The sequence below is a fragment of the Xenopus tropicalis genome, chromosome 6 (assembly GCF_000004195.4).
Source record: "Xenopus tropicalis strain Nigerian chromosome 6, UCB_Xtro_10.0, whole genome shotgun sequence".
Lineage (NCBI taxonomy): Eukaryota > Metazoa > Chordata > Amphibia > Anura > Pipidae > Xenopus > Xenopus tropicalis.
This window is the reverse complement of record NC_030682.2, coordinates 130,788,920-130,809,728: the sequence shown is the minus strand read 5'-3', so window position 1 is coordinate 130,809,728 and position 20,809 is coordinate 130,788,920. Positions and strand designations below refer to the sequence as shown.

Below are 20,809 nucleotides of genomic sequence, written 5' to 3'. Positions count from 1 at the left end.
TGTTGTGTCTGTTTTCCTGTGCCAGAGACACACAGCTTTCTGCTCTCTCCACTCTGCTACTGCTCCCCCCTAATTCAAGAATGCTAAGAACTCACTCCCCCCCTTAGGAATCTGCATCTGAGCCAATCAGAAGGAAGCTTCCTCATAGTCTTACTAACTGAGCATGTACACTTGGTCCCGGTGTCTGTGCAGAAGTGAGGCATTATGGGAACTTTCTTTACACAGCTCAGTGTTTTCTTTCTTCCTGTTTGGCTTCTGATCTTCTGAACAGGTGAAGTATGGGGAGACTTAAGGGCACTATTGAACTGGGGGAGTATTTGCCTTTGGAGAGGGCCCTATTAGGAACCTTTCTCCAGAACTCTCAAGTGCTGTTCAGCCCACAGTAAAGCAGTAATTGGCTGTTATGGTTCCCAGCACTAATTAGCAATCAACTGGAATCTGCTTCCCAGCCCCACCCATCTGTGCTAAGTCATGGCAGCAGGGCAGTAGCCACTAGGGCTAGCAGTAATTGGCTTCTGTTCCATGTGGCTGTACAGTATATATACACCCCTACAATGAAACCCACACTCCAAATATCCATGTTTTTCATAGTACTTTATTCCAGAGATTTCATCAATATTTCAGCTCCTGCTTTGGGCTTTCTGGGCCAGAATTTCCGAATGATCGTACATTTGTGAATTGGCCGGGCACTCGGTTACACGCTGCCCTCATTAGTAAGTCCATAACATGATCCAGTGCAATGACCTTGCTGGGTGTTCAAACCTGGAAACGTGCGGCCAGATAGGTCTTATAAGCAGACGCCATAGATATTAGAGCTTGGGATAAGCTCATGTTAATCACTGTGTGAGAACTGGATGGGACAGGGGCGCATTATTTCCTTACAGCCATTCGCTCCTACTACACCTATATACACACACACACCTATTGGTAGCAAAATAACATCTGTTGTTAGGGTGTGTGACTCCTTAGCAACTATTATTTGCATATAAGAATCCTTAGCACAGCTTGTTGCCCCTACATCATTATTACCTACAGAGGCAGACAAGGGAGGAGAGCTGGCTACTGACTCAATGGCAATTACCTTATCCCTTCCATTATAATTAACCCACCAACCTGTGTCCTGATCGCCACCTGCTGGCAACTGCATGGTATTAAATGCCTGTGGCCAATAAGGAAGCATTTGGCCAGACATCATTAATCCTTCCTCATCTATCTGGGGCAGATCTCTTGGGGTAAACGCAATCTAAAGCTCTGGAACATTTTGTTCTAAAAGACAGAAAAACCTAAAATGATTAATATTGTGCATTTCAGTAGCCGGGGGGCACATTCCCCTGCATGGAGGAACTGGAATACACTCACACTGGGATGCTTTCCCAGAACATGTCCTGGGCAGGGATTGGCAAGCAGGGCGGTGGCTTGGGGTGTGGCAGAATGTAGGAAATACGCAGGTATTAACCCTTTCCCTGCCAACACATTCTATGTTTCTACATTGCATTCAAATAAATAGAAAAAAGACAGACTCCAGATAGCTTGTGAGTGCTGGCAGGGGATGGGTTAATGACAGATAAATACACTTTATAACTTGATAACCTCATTCCCCATGATCCTCTCTAATACAGTGGCATTTCTTTCTGCAATAGACCATAGTATTTAAGAGAGAAGTAGAATCAGTGGGGGTGGGGGTGGGGGCAAGCTTTTAGGCACCCCCAGTGGTTTTAATCAATTCCTACTCCTGACGGATGTTCCTTTTGTTAAATAATGTGCAGTTCTGGGGGTAGTTTTCCTGCAAGGGCTTTACTGCTATTTGCCCTGGGCATCTCCCAGAAATTCTACCTTCCATTCGCCATGGGGGGCACATGGGGTACATTCTGTAGCAACTCTTGGATCCTGAGGGTGAAGGCTAGATTATTGCTGGGTCCCATATAAAAAACACCCCAATGATTAATAAATCTGGTGTATTTATTAATTTCTGAGAGGGAGCTCCAGCCCAGGGAAAATTCAATTCAGTTCACAGGGGGGTGACTAATATTATGGCACCCACCCCAGTAAATAAAGGTTTCCTTGGCCTTTATGAATTATCAATATGTATTTTAGGAATATCAATATTTGGGAAATGATTGGCGGCAGGGGGTTGGGGTGAGTGAGACACAGATAGGATGGAGCAATGGAGCAGAATGGAGGGAATGAAGGAGGTACTGGAGATACTGTATATGGGGAAAGACATTGAATAGTGCAGGAAAAGACAAGTGAGGAAAGAAATCTGAGATCACTGGGGAAGAATAGGAAGACAGAAGTAACGTGAGTCGAGGGAGAGAGCAGGAGGCTGAAAGGAAGAGGAGATGGAGAGAGAAATGTAAGATTCTGGTGCTTTCCTGGCCCCACACACTGTATAGATACTGTACCCAGAGCCATCAGACCCGCTGTACCCCTGGGACCAGAGATCTTACACACACTGGCAACCACCCACACATACTGCCCAAGCCTGCCACCTACCCATACATACTGCCCAAGCCTGGCACCCACCCATACATGCTGCCCAAGCCTGGCACCCACCCATACATACTGCCCAAGCCTGGCACCTACCCACACATACTGCCCAAGCCTGCCACCTACCCATACATACTGCCCAAGCCTGGCACCCACCCATACATGCTGCCCAAGCCTGGCACCCACCCATACATACTGCCCAAGCCTGCCACCTACCCACACATACTGCCCAAGCCTGCCACCTACCCATACATACTGCCCAAGCCGGGCACCCACCCATACATACTGCCCAAGCCAGGCACCCACCCATACATACTGCCCAAGCCGGGCACCCACCCACTGCATGCCCAGAGACACAAGCCATGTCCTACTCACTCTTCCCTGAGAGATGTGTGACAGAGCAGACTGGGTTTGGGAGCAGACTTTGCTCTCCAGTTACGCTAGCCATTCATAGAAATGGCTATTTATTGGCCAAGTTTGGACAAGGACCTCAATGCCCCTGTGTCTCGTTCCCCTGACTGCACTGTTCAGTTGGGAGCCATATTTCATACTCACATTAGAAGTTCATTATTTAAGTAGTTTATTCTCTGAGAATCCGTTTACTGTGTCAGCCTCAGCTCCTTATCAGTGACATTCCAAGCAGCAATGCCGTTAATGTTAGAGCCATACAGGGTATTTGATCCTATTTGGCTGGTGGGATTCTGGCTCTGTTCATGAGTGTAGGATCCCTGCCATAAGGCAAGAGCAGGCCTCTAGATAGATTCCCTTCATATTAGTGATGTGCAGATCAGGAAAAGCTCAACCTGCAAAATGTTACCATTGTAGCGGCAGCTTCCAACCTGCACCCGTGTCTTATGGAGCAAAGAACATTCTTCCCCAGTCTGGCCCAAACCCGCAATAGTCGCCCAATTTTCAACCCTAACCTGCCTGTCCTAAGGGTCAATCTGCACAAAAAAATATTTCATACGATCATTGAGATCCAGAGGTAGATCCATAGAAGATTCAGAGCCCATTGTAGCCTTCATGGCTGGTCTGCTGCCACACTGCCTAGGTCCGCATACTAAGTTATTGGCCAGCCTGGTGCCATGAATATTATTAGGACTCAAGAAAACTGGATGGAAATGGCATAGTACTGGCATCTGTTGCTTCTGCCTTGGTATCCTTGGATGCAAAAGAAAAACCTGGGTAGTACCTGGATGCCATCTAATCTATTGAGGGTTGGTCCCAGCACTGTGTGAGCTCATGAAAAAAACTACTTTCCAGTTCAGTTTTGGACTCCTGCAATAAACAAATCCAGGCCAGTAGGTATATAGGCCACTTGCTCCAGGGCCGGTCTGTATTTTGTGCTTCCTTGGGGTTCAGTGTAGGCAACAGTCATGTGGAATACTGATGGTTATTTACTGGCTTGGTTACAACTCCAGGGCACTGCTTTCTACACAAGCCGAGCATGGGGAGAATGAATGTGGCTGCTTCCATCAGAATACGGCTTTTCTCTGGTGTAAGAAAGACTTGCAAAGTCTGAACCTGGATTCTGCCCTCACCAGGAGCACGGAGGTTACAAAGATAGGGACCAACCCAAGGTGCTCAGTGTGTAGAATATGGCAAAGATGAAAAATAAAACTGACTGCCGCCCGAGGGGAAACAAACTGAATGAATTGGCACTTGGTGCAGAACAGCTCTATGAAGGGAAGAAGTGTATTGGGCAGGGAATTTATGAAGTTTTACAGTTTGTTCTGGCTCTGGAGAAGAATGACAAAAACCCAGCAAACCCTGCACTGACAAGCAGGGCTATATCGATAAGAGTATAGTTGAACTACTTCTTTACACTATTTTACATGATTAATATTAAAGGTAAAAAATTCACCTTTATGGGCTAAATGTGGAAGCCACTTCAACTGAGCCGATATGCAATCATTAAAAAAATATGTATAAAGGTATGAGATCTGCTATCTGGAAACCCATTATTTAGAGAGTTCCAAATTACAGGAAGGCCATCTCCCACAGAAACCATTTTAATGATATAATTCATATTTTACTCTAATAAACCAGTACCTTGTACTTGATCCCAACTAAGATATAATTACCCCTTATTGGGGGCAGAACAGCCCTATTGGGTTTATTTAATGGTTAAATGATTCCCTTTTCTCTGTAATAATAAAACAGTACCTGTACTTGATCCCAACTAAGATATAATTACCCCTTATTGGGGGCAGAACAGCCTTATTGGGTTTATTTAATGGTTAAATGATTCCCTTTTCTCTGTAATAATAAAACAGTACCTGTACTTGATCCCAACTAAGATATAATTACCCCTTATTGGGGCAGAACAGCCCTATTGGGTTCATTTAATGGTTAAATGATTCCCTTTTCTCTGTAATAATAAAACAGTACCTGTACTTGATCCCAACTAAGATATAATTACCCCTTATTGGGGCAGAACAGCCCTATTGGGTTTATTTAATGGTTAAATTATTCCCTTTTCTCTGTAGTAATAATAAAACAGTACCTGTACTTGATCCCAACTAAGATATTGAATCTTTATTGAAAGCAAAACAACCCTAATGGGTTTATATAAATAACTAGGTAGGGAGATCCAAATGATGGAAAGACCCCCCCTTATCAGAAATATCGCAGGTCCCAGGCATCCCAGATTAACAGGGCCCATACCTGTATTGGAATTGATGCATTCTACGTTTACTTATTTAGTACTAAGTGAATCCCATCCATCTTGCTGTAGAACACAGAGGCAGGCAGGACAATGCAGGGTTTTTAAGTAATTTTTATTAAAGCAAGACTTTTATAATCCAAATTATGTTTCTGTGCTCAGCTATCATTTCCCACAAGCTGCTATAACAGTGGTGAAATGCTGAGCTTTTCCACAGTAAAGAATTACAAAATGAAAGAAAGGAATGCTTAACTTCTCGTACTGTGTTCAAAATGCCTTTCCCCGGGTCTAAAAACAAAAAATTAGTTTCACTTTTATATTTTGCTATTTTTTTTGTATTTTTTTTTTTAATATCTAGGACCAGCAACCTTGCGCCAGCCCTGGCATTTGTTCTGTACGTAGGCATTAACGTTTCCTTTCCTTTTTTATTTGATTTTATGTTTTGCAGTGTTTTTGCAACATTTCAGTTTTTCGATGTTTTGATAGTTTTCTCTGGTGAAGTGAAGTCCGCCGACGTTCCCTTATACCTTAAAAAAATATAACATACATTTGTATCAACTAAGCACAATTTTAAATGCTTGCTGCAAATTTCACAGCCTAATCTTAGGGTCTTAAACATCCAAGTACTGAATGCTCCCTGCCAAGTATAACTAGTTAATGTCAACAGTTCCCAAGGGACACCCTTCAAGGACATCTGTGTGACTACCAATGGTACCTTGAGATCCCTCTAGGGCAGTGATCCCCAACCAGTGGCTCAGGGGCAACATGTTTCTCCCCAACCCCTTGGATGTTGCTCTCAGTGCCCCCAAACCAGGGAGTTATTTTTGAATTCCTGACTTGGGGGCAAGTTTTGGTTGAATAAAAACAAGATTTCCTACCAAAGAAAGCCCCCTGTAAGCTGATAGTGTGCATAGAGGCTGCCTAATAGCCAATCTTAGCCCTTATTTGGCTCCTCCATGAACTTTTATGGTGCTTGTGTTGCTCTCCAAGTCTTCTTACATTTGACTGTGGCTCTAGGAAATGCCCCGTTACTAAATGCCAGGCACTCACTAACTGCAGCACCCAACTCCTGTTTTTCATCTTTAGTGCAGGTTATCATCATGACTACTGTGGCACTACCATGCTATCAAGGCAAGCTAGGCTGCTCCATTACTATGACTGCCTGATAGCATAATTGAAGGTAAAGTTCTATTTGTTATTTTCCTTTAAAGGGTTAATAAATGTTCTGGGTACAACACTAAGCTCCAGTGGCGTAACTAGTGTGTCCCAGGTCGCCAGCAAAAATCAGAGGAACTCAACACACAGATCTCTATCAGGCCCCATGATCACCCACTCCCCGCCGGCATCTTCCCTCTCCACTAGCAATTAAGAGAGCACCTAGGGAGGAGGGAGTTTATTTTTTTGGTTTTTTTTTTTACAGCCATAGAGGAAACGGACCCTGTGGTCTGGCCCCTGCCTGGGTCTGCTTCCTGAATAGTTTTGCCACTGCTAAGCTGTCTGGCATTTTAAAGTTGTACTCATGAGTACAATTATGTTACTTTAGGCAATGTGTTATGTTATGGCTTTACAGCTGTGCTTTGGTAACCATCTAACCTGGTTGCTATGATCTCTAACTTAAGCAAGCAGCTAGCAAAAAATGTATCCCTGTACAGAAAGGCTTTATACTAGTTCTATTCACCAGATACTAGGGATCTAGAAACTAAGAATGAGTGAAGTGAAACCTGCCAAGCCTTTGGTCAGCATATGAATAAATAAGACTTACATGCATCTTAAGCAGTTGGCACTCCAGTTACATTAACAGCCTTCTGGGCAGCTTCCTTGGCCTGATGGGCTTGCAACACAGCAACAGCTTCATCGACCTGAAAGAACATAACGTCTTAATCACACTGACACTGCTGTACAGTATTTCAAATGCAATGGAGAATGGGGGCCATCGTACCTTTGAGCGCAGTGACTCTGGGGATTCAAGCATATGGAGAAGCTCAGAGTTGTCAATCTCCAGTAACATTCCAGTAATTTTGCCAGCCAGAGTTGGGTGCATTGCTTGGATAAGTGGGAAGAGCCGCTCACCTAAAACAAGGGTACATTATATTAGTTACATATGCTGGAAAAGCAAGGTTAGACTATGGTGCCATTAGGTGTATCATTTACATACCGAGCATTTGTTTCTGCTCCTGAGGAGGAGCCGCTGCCAGCATGGAAGCAGTCAGAGGTTCCTGGCCTTGTACATGGACAGCAGGCTGTAAAAGACAAGTAATTAGAATGCTAGCTCTTGGAAAATTATGTATAATCCTACAGCCTTGGAACGTGGTATATAAAGCAGTCTGCATTGTGAGGAGCATTACTAGAACACATACCTGCTGCATAGCCACTTGGGGCTGGGTATTAAGGTGCTGCTGAGGATTGCGCACACCAGCTGCATATTTATACTGAGGAACAGTCCTGACAGCGGAAGTTGCAGCTGCAGCAGCAGTTGTTGGCCGAGGACCCATAGTCTGGGTTGATGTGTTGGCTACAATAAACAGAAACAATGTTTACCTGATAGTAAGGAACCTTAAGAGAACTAAACCCAACAAATGAATATGGCTAGAAATGCTATATTTTATATACTGAACATAATGCACCAGCCTAAAGTTTCAGCATCTCTATAGCAGTAATGATTCAGGCCTTTACAGAAGCTCCCCATCTTGGATTCCGATAGGAGTGCCAGTGACCCTGCACATGCTCAGTGTGCCCAGGGCAGCTGCTGAGAAGCTAAGCTTAGGAGTCAAATTATCAAGCAGAAAATTAGATTTAAAGGTCCGACAAGCCGATGCAACAAGACTGGTTATTAACTGCCAATGCTAATTGCACTGGTTTCACAGCTGTCATAAAACGTGAACATAAATAACAGCCTTATATCATGACATTTCTATTCTATATACACAGTATAATGTGAGTGGGCCCTAAGCTCAGGTAAGTGACAGCAGCACAGAGTATGTACAGTGAAAGCAGAAGAGAAGATGGGGGGCTACTGGGGCTTGGGCTGGTACAGAAGCACCATAATGTCCAACACTTCCCCCCCTAATTTAGTTAAGCTGTAGTTCGCTAACAGAATACAGCTCAATGGTATAAAATGAGAAAAGAATCTGCCACAGCTGACTTACAAAATTAAAATGTCACTGATTAGGAATTATATTATGCATGATTTACTTGCTGTTAATTATCTATTGGGGATCATAAATATAGTTCAGGCAAGCAATATGGCAGCTTTGAATAAATGCAAAAGGGGACAATTCAAATTGGTGCATTACACCTAAGACATTGAATCTGAAATGAAGACAGTAAAAGCCTGGGCACAAATAACTGTCCATCCTATATTATATGCACATTAAAGGGGTTGCTCACCTTTGTACAACATTCACAAATCTAACAGTTCACATTAATAGAACAATCTTTGCCATATTCATAGTTATCAAAAAGCTGTAGAGATATTCACTTCAGAATCATCCCTCTGCTGAGCCTTCACGTCTGCACTGACCCTGTGTGGGGGAAGGGGGGTCGGTGACCCCTACAAACACTACAGTTGCTTTTTTTCACTTTTATGATGCCAGGGGAAAAGGGAAGTTCTTATTGCGTCAGGATCAAATAGGCCACGCACATCCCATCAGAAAACTGATCGGACAGGACTAATTAATAAGGTATAAAAAGTACCATTACTAGCATGCTGAAAGCGTTGTTGTTGGTTTATAATGATTAGGACATTGAAGATGAACAACCCCTTTAAAGGACATGTAACCACACAAATTTAATCAGTGAACAGCCTCTTTGAAACCTTTCAATACCTGCCACACCGGTTGTTTAGAGGTTAATAGTAAGGCTGCAGCATCCTCTTAATCACGTAGATTTCCTTCTCCTCCTGTAACCCACTCAACCCCCTCCCTCAGAAATTTGCTTTGGATGTTGGCTTGTGGGCATGCTCAGTTGTTCTAAGCTCAGATTTCTAAACACGCCCCCCAGTCTAGCAGCCAGTGAAGAGATGGCATTGCTGTTCCCATAGAAACTCAGCTTTAGCTGTCTGCTTCAATTTTTTTCTCCTGAGCTCAGCTTTACCATTACAGTGCTCAAACAAAGCAGAACTTTTATCAGAGACAGTTGTGCCTGTGTGAGCCTGTATTCTTGATGAAAAGAATGCTGAATAAGGGTCTGTGTGTGCCGTTTGCAGATTTAAATGTATCTGATTATGTATCAGAGGAAAAATGGCCACTGGGTGAAAGCTGCTATTTGCTTTAGGAAAATGTGATGGTGCTGGCAAACGGAGGGGATATATGCAATACGAATGATGCCATTTGGGAGGGGGAGATGTGCCCAACTATTATACATTGTAGGCAAATGTAGGCTTTACATGCTCTATAATGCAGAGCTCCCCAACCCTGGCAATTCAGGCTTGGGCTAGAGACAGCATTTGGTACTCATAAAAATTACTAATGACAAGGAATCATGATGGAGGAAGTCTTGTTCAAAAGTTAAGACTAGTAATAAAATCTACACACTGCAAAAAAGTCCTAGTGACACCCATAATAAATCAAACTAAAACCCCCCCCAATCTCAAATGTACTGGGGCCAGACAGGGAGAAAGCACTGCTCTTATAACTGGAGTAAGCCAATTCTTAGTCTCTAACACAGGCAGTACAGGAAGTGATAACCACCATTCCTTATAAATGTTTCGCACAATGCCATTATTGCATATAATACCAAGGTGGTGGAAGTACAATCCCCAAAACAATGCACACAGAAAAGCTTTATAAAAGCAAATAATGGAACAACTTGTAAGGTGGTCATGCTGGAGGACTGAAATGCTCACAATACAAAAACCCTTACCAACACGTTGAGCCGACACAACACGCGGGACCTGATTAGAAGCTGGTCTCATTGTACTGAATGTTGGCGGTCTTGGAGCAGTAGGACGGATTGCTCCTGGCATGTTCTGGAATGCTGTTTCAAAGAAGAGATTGTTTTATCAGGATGCAAACATGAAAGGTGGCCTGTCAGATACTTAAATTGTTAAATAGAAAGCTTGTCACTTGATCAAACAATGTTACCATGTTACATGAAATGTAACATGAAATTATCATAGCTTTCATATATTCTGTAGTTCCTGGAACAATTTAATTTACTCCAATATACACTGCTTAACAATCTCTCCACAAGATCTAGACTAGCAAATAAGAAACCTCCAGAAAAAAAAAAAACTTACGATGAGGCCTGGCACCTTGTGCAGTCCAACGGGGGCTGGGCCTAAGCTGTGCAATCTGGCCAGGTGGGTAGTACGCAGCACGGTTTTGTGCCTAAAATGTAAGGAAAAAACTTTAATAAACCATGAAAAACTTTAGAGGAAATAATCAAGTATACAGGCGTACACATACCGGTGGGATTGCTGCCATGAAGTAGCTGGATGGTGGTGGCTGGTATGGGTTGATCACAGGATTTGGTACACGAACACTTGCCATCCTCTGCATGTACTGGTTGGTCAAGTGAGCTTGCCGCTCCTCTTTTCTTTGTGCCAATGCCACATACAGGGGCTTTGTGGCAACAATTCTACCATTCATTTCAGTTACTGCTTTAGTGGCCTCTTCGGGTGAAGAGAAGCATACGAATCCAAAACCTTTACTGCGGCCACCTTCCATCATTACCTGCAATGTAAAGCAAAATTACAGAAGTCAGATAGAGTCAGCCATATGTCTGAAAGTCTCCAAACATGACTAGCGAACAAAGTCAAATAAAACCCCACCCACACTACATATTAAAAAAAAAATTTGAAAACCTGGGTTCTAGGTAAAAAAAAAAAAAACTAGCTCATCTACAAAGAAAAACCACCATAACAGTCCTGGAAAATAGCACTAAGTATTATTGTTGTTTATTAACTCTGGGATTTGCCCAGTAATTAAATAGTTGGCTTAGAGGGGAATGACCGCTTTCAGATGTCTCCCTTTCATGTCAATTGAAGGGGCAAGAGGAAGCCTCTCATGCTGAAAAGTGCCATGGCCCTAAAATTGATGGCACAAAGACAATGTACAATTAACCAGAGGTAAATAACTATTACTAACTAACCATTTTTAGCATCTGAAAGCAAACATTAATGCTGAACCCAATCACTGACATCACATCAGCTTATTTTGTGTCTTTGGCTCTTTCCACATACTTCAGTAGAACAGCCAAAGCTATGTAACACTGAACTGTGGTTTACAAATAAACTATAAAAAATGTCAAAAAATGCAGAACATGAAAAACAGGTTAAGCAGTGCATGCAATACTAGAAATAGTTTAGAAAAGATTTAACATGAAAGAACTAAAACTTCAACTGCTTAGATACAATAGGGAGCACTGTTAGGCGATTCAGAAGAAATTGAGGTGGTATGTTACAGCTACAGGCAATCTGATAATCTGACCCTCTTACCTTAGCACTGGTGATTGTACCAAAAGGTGAGAATTCTTTCCGCAGTCGTTCATCATCAATACCATCATCAAGGTTTTTAACATAGAGGTTAACACCCTAAAAAAAAAAAAATAAAATAGGTGAGTCAGTAACATTCAGCAATTAAGTAACTTGTGTTAAAAAAAAAAGTGTTGTAAAGTATGAATCATATACCAGAAAATAAAAGATGGTAAAAAAAATGGAATGCAAAACAGTTTAAAGTCACATCCACAAATGCTTATGTCAAACCTGGTATCTGGTGATGCGGTCCTGCTTCATTTGTTCAAACTTGCGCTTAAGTTCAGTTTGCCTTTCCACCTTTTTCTGTGCCCGGCCCACATATATGGCCTTCCCATTCATATCCTTGCCATTCATATCATCTACAGCCTTTGAAGAGAAGATAACAATCATCATTCCAATAAACTTATAAATCTTTGTAATGAGCTGCACATAAAAGGACCATAACTTCAAAGCACTGGATCCTCTAGTCTAAGATGATAATCCCACAATGTCCAAATATTGTAACAATTATTACTTTAAGTACTCTTCAAGTTTAGGGTGAAGACAGCTACTAGTAAGCAGCTACTTGTCACGGCTACAAAAACAGACAATGCTGATCATTTACTGATAACTGTCTACGTGTGTTTTAGCAGAGGCAATTCTCAGTATTGTCTATGGCAGGGGATGTTTCTTTTTAGAAGCCTTGACAAGTAGCTGCTAGTAAGTGGCTCTGGTGTCTCTGCCCTTATTCATCTTTAGAATATTGAAACTAACTTACTTTTTGTGCATCTTCATGTCTTTCAAAGCTGACAAAGCCAAAGCCTTTTGACTTTCCATTGTCATCTGTCATAACTTTAACACTAAGAGCTGGCCCTAAAAATGAAAAAAACTATTGTAAACGATGTCTAAACCAACTTTTGGAACATGGCAACAAATCTCCCCCCCAAGCATACATAAGAATTATACAGTAGAAGTAGAGAACTAAAATGGAAATGGACACTGTAAAACTACATTCACATCTGCTCATTAAAAAAACCTCATTACCCACAATGCCCCTCCGCCATATAATTAGCACAGTAAACAAAAAGTGCTTCATAAACAAGTATACCTTTGTCCAGCTCCTATCTGCATCTTAGCCTTACATTAAATAGTGGGTTTTTCAATGGACTAGCAACAATCTGCTCTCTACTCCCACAATTGCTTCCAAAATCCAGAAGTTGAAGTGAAACCACTTCATTGAATACACTGTTTAATATGCAGATTGGTAAATTGAAACAGACAACTGTTTATCACAAGTCCTATTCAGTGAACGCATGTTGAGCAAGGGGTTAAACTCACTTTTATGCCCAGTCTACTGAGGGAAGTGTTTTGTCAGTAACCAGGAAGTGGTTATTGCTACCCTCCTTACCCAACTCCAAAAAAGAAAATTACCATATTTGCCAAACATCTCTTTCAGACGCTCATCATCCATGTCTTCTCCAAAATTTTTGATGTACACATTTGTAAATTCCTTGGCTCTGGCACCAAGCTCAGCTTCACGCTCTTTGCGGGACTTAAAGCGCCCAACAAATCTTTATAGAGGGAGGGGAAAACAAGAATTTAAGTACTGGACTTGGAGAGCACTCAAAGCTAACCATTAATCACACAGCAGATATCAGAGTTCCAGAAATCAGTATTAAGAGTCATTACATTAGATGGATACATACACTTTGCGGTCATTAAGAAGCATGCCATTCATTTTATCAATAGCTCTCTCAGCTGCCTCTTGTGTCTCAAAGTGAACAAAGCCATAGCCTTTAGATCCATTTTCATCACAAACCACCTGTAAACAGAACACAAAAGTCACATACAGTCCGAAAAATCCAAAATGGGAAAGAAGAAGGTTATGAGCTTTTAGATCCATTTTCATCACAAACCACCTGTACACAAAACACAAGTCACATACAGTCCGAAAAATCCAACATGGGAAAGAAGGTTATGTACCTACCTTACAGGAAAGGATGTTTCCAAATGCAGAAAATGTATCGTACAGGGCTTTGTTATCAATAGACTTGTCCAGGTTTTTGATGAAAATGTTACCAACTCCACTCTTTCGCAGAGAAGGGTCACGCTGAGACCACATAATGCGCACAGGCTTGCCCTTTATAACATCAAAGTTCATTGTATCCAAAGCACGTTCAGCTAAGGAAAAAAAAAATGTACAGGTTACATGACTGAACCACTTCCCAAACTGTTTACACCATAGTCTCGTCCCTTAACAGTACTAAAGAGAAGCAGACACTGATGACAAAGACAAGCAGCATTACTGGAAGGGGCAAATGTAAGAAATACAAAGACATATTACCATCAGCTGGCTGCTGGAAGTTGACATATGCATATCCCAGTGAGCGTCGGGTAATCATATCTCTGCAAACTCGGATTGACAGAATGGGACCAGCAGGGCTAAACTTCTCATAAAGCATGGCCTCTGTGACATCTGGATGAAGGTCCCCAACATACAGGGAAGCCATGGGGTAGCTGGGAGCACTTGGATTCATTTTTATTTATGGAGATTCAAAATTCACTGAAAAAATAAACACATGCGTAAAAAGGTTGCAGCTTAAATGTGTGCATTTCTGTATGACTCAGATATAAAATGTAAATAAATGAGTACAGCCAGGAGTCCAACAAGCAATTACATACAGAAGCCTCTACTGAACAAATCCACAAAATTTTTTTCTCCCTACAGAAATAACTGGTAAAACATATGCAATAATGTTCAGCTGCACCCACTTACCAACCCAGTTTTTAAAATGAAATAGACTGAAAAAAAAAAAACTTATATAGTTATATTATATATTATACAATGAACACAACTACTCCTAATGCAGATGTGGTTCCGTTATTATGGGATATGACCCATGTTAAGTCTCAATGTTTGATTCACACACTTGAGAGTCAGTGTAATAGGATAATGAAGGTGCTATTAACCCTTGTGGCAGGACACTGGGCTGAAAAAACCTATGACAGATAAAAGCACCTAATGATATTACTATGGCAGTGGTTATACCCAGACAGCACACATGGCATTGCTGCAAGGGCTCCAAAAGCAAATTTAGAGTTAAGAAAATACACAATCACTAAGCAGCTGAACCACCACCTGCTCAGTGTCTCACTCACACCAAGGGTCAGGGCTCCAACTAAAGCAAGTCAATTTTTCTTTTTTTATGTACCTTGCTGTGTATGGGGTGGGGGACTTATTCTGAGACAGGAAAGAGCCTACTCTAATTGCAGGGTATGAAGCTCAAAAGTCTCTGAGCCAATCATTATGCCACTTTAATTCCCATATACCACTACACCCCAATTTAAGGTTCGCGTGCTGCTGGACTCCAACAACACTTGATCGCTATAAATATTCTTGTGGCTTCCCAAACCAGCTTTACACTCTGCAGTTAGTGTTCCAACACATGCAGTTTAATGGGAGTATCTGGAAACCTTTACAGACCTGCTTGTTTGGCAAACTTGTCCCCCAATTAGTTATAGCTTCTAACCTATTCTTCAAAAACAATTCACTGGGCAGAGGAACTCCTTGAGGAGCAACTCGCTGCCATATTATTTCCCAGGCATCCCTTCAGCAATTCATATAAGCACATGTACGTTAGAGAAATCCTTACTAATTCTGTACTGTGCATACACCGGAAGGATGCCCAGAGAAAATTGTGACGCAGTGCCCCCCACAGCTCCCCAACACTGGTGTGTTTTTAAAGGAACAGTAACACCAAAAAATGAAAGCTTTAAAGTAATAAAAATATAATGCACTGTTGCCCTGCACTGGTAAAACTGGGGTGTTTGCTACAGTAACACTACTATAATTTATATAATAAGCTGCTGTGTAGCCACGGGGGCAGCCATTCAAGCTGGAAAAAAGGAGAAAAGGCACAGGTTACATAGCAGATAACAGAAGTTCTGTAGAATACAATAGTGGTTTATCTTTTATCTGCTATGTGCCTGTGCCTTTTCTCCTTTGAATGGCTGCCTCCATGGCTACATAGCAGCTTATTTATATAAACTATAGTAGACTTTCTGAAGTAAACAAACAACTTTTACCAGTGCAGGCAGCAGCACATTATATTTTAGTTACTTTTATACACTTTCATTTTTTGGTGTTACTGTTCCTTTAAGAGGACAGGTAAGCCACACACAGTTGTATTGTGTAACAGCTTTCAACCAATTTTATGAACTCTTGCTCAACCAGAAGATATTCTATGACCATTGGCCATTTGACCAATCTGCCATGGTTTAAAGATTTCAGAAAACCAGGATTAAAAAAGCGGATATTTTACATTAAAAGATTAATTTAATTTATTTAACCAGCACCTACAAATAAGCTTTAGGTCAGGGGCACACGGAGATTATTTGCCCACAATAAATCGTCACTACCGTGGGTGAATAATCTCCCCAACATGCCATCCCACCGGCAAGAATGTAAATCTGCGGTGGGATGGCATACGCATCGCTTTGGTCGCCCGAAGTTGCCTCCCAAGGAAACTTCAGGCGACTTTGGAAAACAGAAGAGACGCATATGCCAACCCACTGCCGATTTACATTCTTGCTGGTGGGATGGCATATCGGGGAGATTAGTCGTTGTCTGTGGTAGTGAAGATTTATCACAGGCAACCTTCCTTCAATCTCCCAATATGCCACTGCCCTTATGGTAGGGATCCCCAACCTTTTATACCCGTGAGCCACATTTAAAATGAAAAAAGTTTTGGAGAGCGACACAAGTTCCTGGAGGTGCCAATGAGAGCTATAATCTGCTTATGATAGCCCCTTTGTTAACTGTAAGGGCTCTGGCACACGGGGAGATTAGTCGCCCGCGACAAATCTCCCTGTTCGCGGGCAACTAATCGCCCCAAAATGCCATCCCACCGGCTAGAATGTAAATCGCCGGTGGGATGGCATACGCAGCGCCGCGATTTCAGTGAAATCGCTGAAGTTGCCTTGAGAGGAAACTTTGGCGATTTCGGAGCCACGTATGCCATCCCACCGGCAATTTACATTCTGGCCGGTGGGATGGCATTTTGGGGAGATTAGTCGCCTGCAACAAGGGAGATTTGTCGTGCGGCGACTAATCTCCCCGTCTGTCACAGCCCTTAGAGGTCAGCACTGTATAATCTGTAAAGAGCCATGAACTCTGACCTATTTGTGTAAGATCTACCCCCATTATTATCTACATGGTTCAACTGTTCTCTGCTGTGTAACGTTGAGCCTTTTTGCCCTGTGCAACTGAAACGGAAGCCCATATGGCTACACAGGAGTTTATTTAAACTATAGCAGTTATTCTTATCCAATCATTTGCCAGTAAAGGGCAAGTGGGTTATATTTAAACAGATGTTGATCGCTTTCATTAGGGTTTTAATAAAAACACATGCTTAGATGTGTGATTAGTAAAAAATGGGGTGAAAAGCAGTTTTTAAAACAAGAATTGGGCCAGTGTGTGATACTAGCAACTATGCTAAGATTTTAGCCTTTTTGCACATGGCCAGGCAGTTAATAGCCCAGCAGAACAGGATTAGCAACAGATACTATTCATATGGCAAAAGCACCATAAGCTGAACAAGAGGAAGTGCTATCAGATACAGGCCTGTGAAGTCAGTAGATAAATTCTCCGATCCTTCTGACTCCGACGCCTCCGTTTTTAATATGCTAATGTATTTTATACATTCATACAGTCAATGAAAAGCATGCTTCATGGTCACTCAACGTGTTCGTTTATACTGCGTGCATTGGGCTTTATTCTTATAGCAGAGAAGTAATTAATTATGACTGTTTGTGAATTGGGACATTTATACATGCTTTATTTTTTTTTTATTCCCATTTAAATTTAGTAGGAGTCGGAGTCGGTTCATTTTTTGCCGACTCCGACTGCAGGTACCCAAAATTGCCCCCGACTCCGACTCCACAGCCCTGATCAGATATGTAGGTTGCATCCCTCTCTGAGCTGCCAGGCAGGGCTGTACCATTCTAGCCTAAATAAGTACCTTTACCCCTTATAATAAAGGTCACAAGCAGCATAAAGATAATTTTATAAATACTAGAATTATGAACTGCAGTGCAAGGAGATTTATAATTTCACATGCAATGTGCCCTTTGTGCCTGCCACACAAGATAACAAGTCACCCGTTTGACTATTCCCAAGCCTAAGAAGCCAGCAAAGCAAGTCACTGTGTTGCTCACATTAGGAGTGAGACTATGAAGAGATTGTATAGTCCATAGCTGGGACAGTTCCTCACTACATATAAAAAATCATTCAAGAGTTTGTGAGCACATTGGCCCGAGGGCCACAAGCAGGCAGCCCTGCCATACACAGAATGAGATAGATTCCCCTGGAAATAAAGGACAGCTGGCAGCCGTGCAAGGGTAAACTGATGGCTTCAGAGTTTCCATACGCAAATCACAAAATGGGGAAGGGAACCCTACTGAGCCGATATGTTGCAGGGCACCTTCCCAATTCAGGCACTAAGGGTAGTTTGTTAGCAAAACACAGTAATGCTGTAACCCTATGGCCACTAATAAACCCCTGAGTGTTATCCTGCTTCCCTCAGGCCAGGGACACAAACACACACACATCTCACACACTCAGCAACATCGCGTGCACAAAATGTGCTTTGGTCAGATGAGCGGGGAAGTGTGTGTGCCAATGCTGCCATATGGCTTACAGGTGGGACAATTCCCAGCCAGGGCCACAGCTACATGTACATCTGGGGCACAAGCCAGCGTACGACTACAACTCCCAGCATTCCTCCTGCTATTATGGGCACAGTGAATTTCATTCCCACCACTTGAGAGCCACAGGCTGGGCATCAGAGTCATGCTAACATGGGGACTAATAGGGAGGAGGGAAATGTGGTCCCCCCCCCCCCCTCAATATTGGTGACACCACGATTTTAAGAGCCAAACAGGATCCCAAGCAGGAAGTAATTGGGGAGCACTTGAGTAAATAGCACTTGCCAATGGCTTCTGCTCATTAACCCCTCAGGGGGGGCAGTAATACCTGCTGTGCTGCCAGAGAGAAAACGTGGGCTGGAAATGTGGCCAACATGGCGCATTGGTGCCCCCACCCACCCCCGTAGGATCCCAGCTCAACACGTGTCTCCCCGTTACAGGCCCAATCCCGTCTCACCGAACTACATATCCCGTCATGCTCTCTGACACGGCCACCTAGTGTAGAACTATGGCATTTGTAGTGCACAGACCTAACGCGACCCGGAGACCCGGAGACACGAAGCCTCCTTCCCCCCCCCCCCTCCCCGATATCTCACCGGGCTTGTCGCGTTGCCTCGGTCTCCTCAGCGGACTTCGCTTCACTCTTCTCTTTACCGGATTTTTTTTTCAGTTGGTTTTTGTTTTTCTATTTTTTGTCGGTGTTTCTTCCGTTGCTTATTTTTTTGTCTTTTCAAGCTTTAAAATCACTTCGAGGGCGCGGGAGGGAAAACGGGGTTTTTTTTTTCTTTAAAATCAACGAAAATAAAAACGTTGGAAGAAAAAAAAGGGGATTTTTCTGGGTTTTTCCAAGGGATTTTGTGATTTTTTTTTATTTTTTATATTTTTTTAATAAGAAGAAATGTGTGCCGAGGCCAGGCTCCGGAGCACACACTCACACACAGCACTAACAGCCGGGGTAGAGGGGGAAAAGGCCTCGGCGCATCACCGCCCTATTTATAGGGGCGTAAGCACGTACTACGCACAGTCACATGGAGACGCCGCCTTCCCTTCCCATACTCCTCATAGGGATGGCGTAGAACCGTTGAGGGGCGTGGCTACATAGTTTGAAGCGCTGCCTTTTACTGCCATGATAGGGTAGAACAGAGCGGATTATTAAGTGCTGCGTCACAGGAAGTTTGGGCGGCCATTTTATTTCCTGGCTGATAAGTAAGCGTAGTACACACAGTAATAGCATTTCGTGGAAATATCAAATGTTGCTCTGTTAACTTCAAGGAAACATTACAGTAAAATAACCTGAATATGACATTTTCTCTAGGAAAGACAATACTGACCGTACTATCACAGTTTATTTTTTATTTCTACAAGTGACATTGGGATCATGTACCAGCTGAAAATACTGACAATAAGACAATCTTTTTTTTCATCGTTTGGCTCAAGACGCTAAAACTGTGACAGCACCAAAATATCAATAGGAATGAATGTTTAAGTTTAAATGTTGAACTACACCTTACAGGCTGAGTGGCTTGGGGCTGTAGCACAACCTCAGGTTAATAAAGCAACATATTAGTGCATGGCATGTTTAGGTGTATTATTTTGCACCCACCTAATCATTTTCCTTACATTGGTTGGGCTTGCCACATCTCCAAAAATGTGTGTTTTTTTTATTGGAAGATAGCTTTTCAAATTCTGCTGAGTATTTGAGCAGTCTCTGTTGTCAGTATTTTGTTATTGTTTTAGTCATTTATCCATGGATAGACCCCAACATTCAATATATGAGTATAGACACCCACCAAATTGGGGGGGTCATCTATATATAACATTTAGTATGATGTAGACAGTGATATTCTGAGACAATCTGCAATTGGTCTTCATTTTTCATAATTAGTTTGCTTTCTGTTCTGCAGCTCTAGCAGCCAACTTGTCAGAGACAGACTGGAAGATGAATAGGAAAGGACCTGGGCAGAGATGAATAATAAAAGCAACAATAACTACAGTTGCCCCAGGAATGACAGCTGGTAATAATGTTATTTGCAAGGTAAATGGTAACAGAGGGCAGGCAAGTGCTTTTTTTCTAGGTTGGCTACCACAAGGATAACATACCTCTACTGTAAAATACAAGCATATTAACCATTATTAAGAGTTACAAAAAGGCACAGGGCCACAGGTTTACCTTGAATCGTTCCAAAAAGCAGTAGTAAATTCCTATATGTACACACAAAGGCTTACTCATATGCCAGTATGATACACATAGAGGTGCGAGAGGCCTGCTCTCTTCTGCTTTCCTGTCTTTGCTTGTCAGTTCACCCCTTCAGCAAACTTAGCTTTCAGGGTTCTGTAGTATTATGGGCAGAATATTCTCTGGTCCAGTAACAGAAATAACCTTTCAGACATCTGGTGGGTTATAGTCCGTTAAATGGAGTGGCTGTTTGGACAGCACCATTCTCCTCCTGTTACAGGGGAGTGAGCATTCCAAACAGTTTTACCATTTGAATTTTAGA

The 20,809-nt window shown here is 42.4% G+C and overlaps 1 protein-coding gene and 1 long non-coding RNA gene across 3 annotated transcripts in view; one reads left to right on the top strand and one right to left on the bottom strand.

Annotated features, from left to right (window-relative positions):
- Nucleotides 1-5,248: 5,248 nt before the first annotated feature.
- On the bottom strand, nucleotides 5,249-20,740 carry pabpc1 (poly(A) binding protein, cytoplasmic 1). 2 transcript variants are annotated; one of them, XM_031903314.1, is made up of 16 exons: nucleotides 20,482-20,740; nucleotides 13,951-14,169; nucleotides 13,594-13,787; nucleotides 13,313-13,428; nucleotides 13,038-13,177; nucleotides 12,385-12,479; nucleotides 11,856-11,993; nucleotides 11,589-11,684; nucleotides 10,558-10,824; nucleotides 10,389-10,479; nucleotides 10,013-10,126; nucleotides 7,510-7,664; nucleotides 7,308-7,392; nucleotides 7,092-7,222; nucleotides 6,915-7,011; nucleotides 5,249-5,679 (listed from the first exon to the last, which is right to left on the bottom strand). In XM_031903314.1, exons 2-15 carry the CDS (start codon nucleotides 14,141-14,143, stop codon nucleotides 6,922-6,924), a joined length of 1,905 nt encoding a protein of 634 aa, XP_031759174.1. In that variant the 5' UTR covers nucleotides 14,144-14,169; nucleotides 20,482-20,740; the 3' UTR covers nucleotides 5,249-5,679; nucleotides 6,915-6,921.
- The window catches only part of LOC116411457, a 20,885-nt gene continuing 19,506 nt past the window's right edge, over nucleotides 19,431-20,809 (top strand). The window contains exons 1-2 of the long non-coding RNA XR_004223104.1: nucleotides 19,431-19,517; nucleotides 20,216-20,346. This is a non-coding gene — a long non-coding RNA (uncharacterized LOC116411457). The remainder of the gene's footprint in view (nucleotides 19,518-20,215; nucleotides 20,347-20,809) is intronic.

What these genes read in the sequence shown, in the direction of transcription:
- pabpc1 (XM_031903314.1), bottom strand. Translation starts at nt 14,143, where the DNA reads ATGAATCCAAGTGCTCCCAGCTACCCCATGGCTTCCCTGTATGTTGGG. An exon ending in CTTCCAGCAGCCAGCTGATG is followed by an intron (nt 13,788 to 13,950) that starts GTAATATGTCTT and finishes TTTTTTCCTTAG; the next exon opens with CTGAACGTGCTTTGGATACA. An exon ending in GACATGAAGATGCACAAAAA is followed by an intron (nt 11,994 to 12,384) that starts GTAAGTTAGTTT and finishes TTCTCTTCAAAG; the next exon opens with GCTGTAGATGATATGAATGG.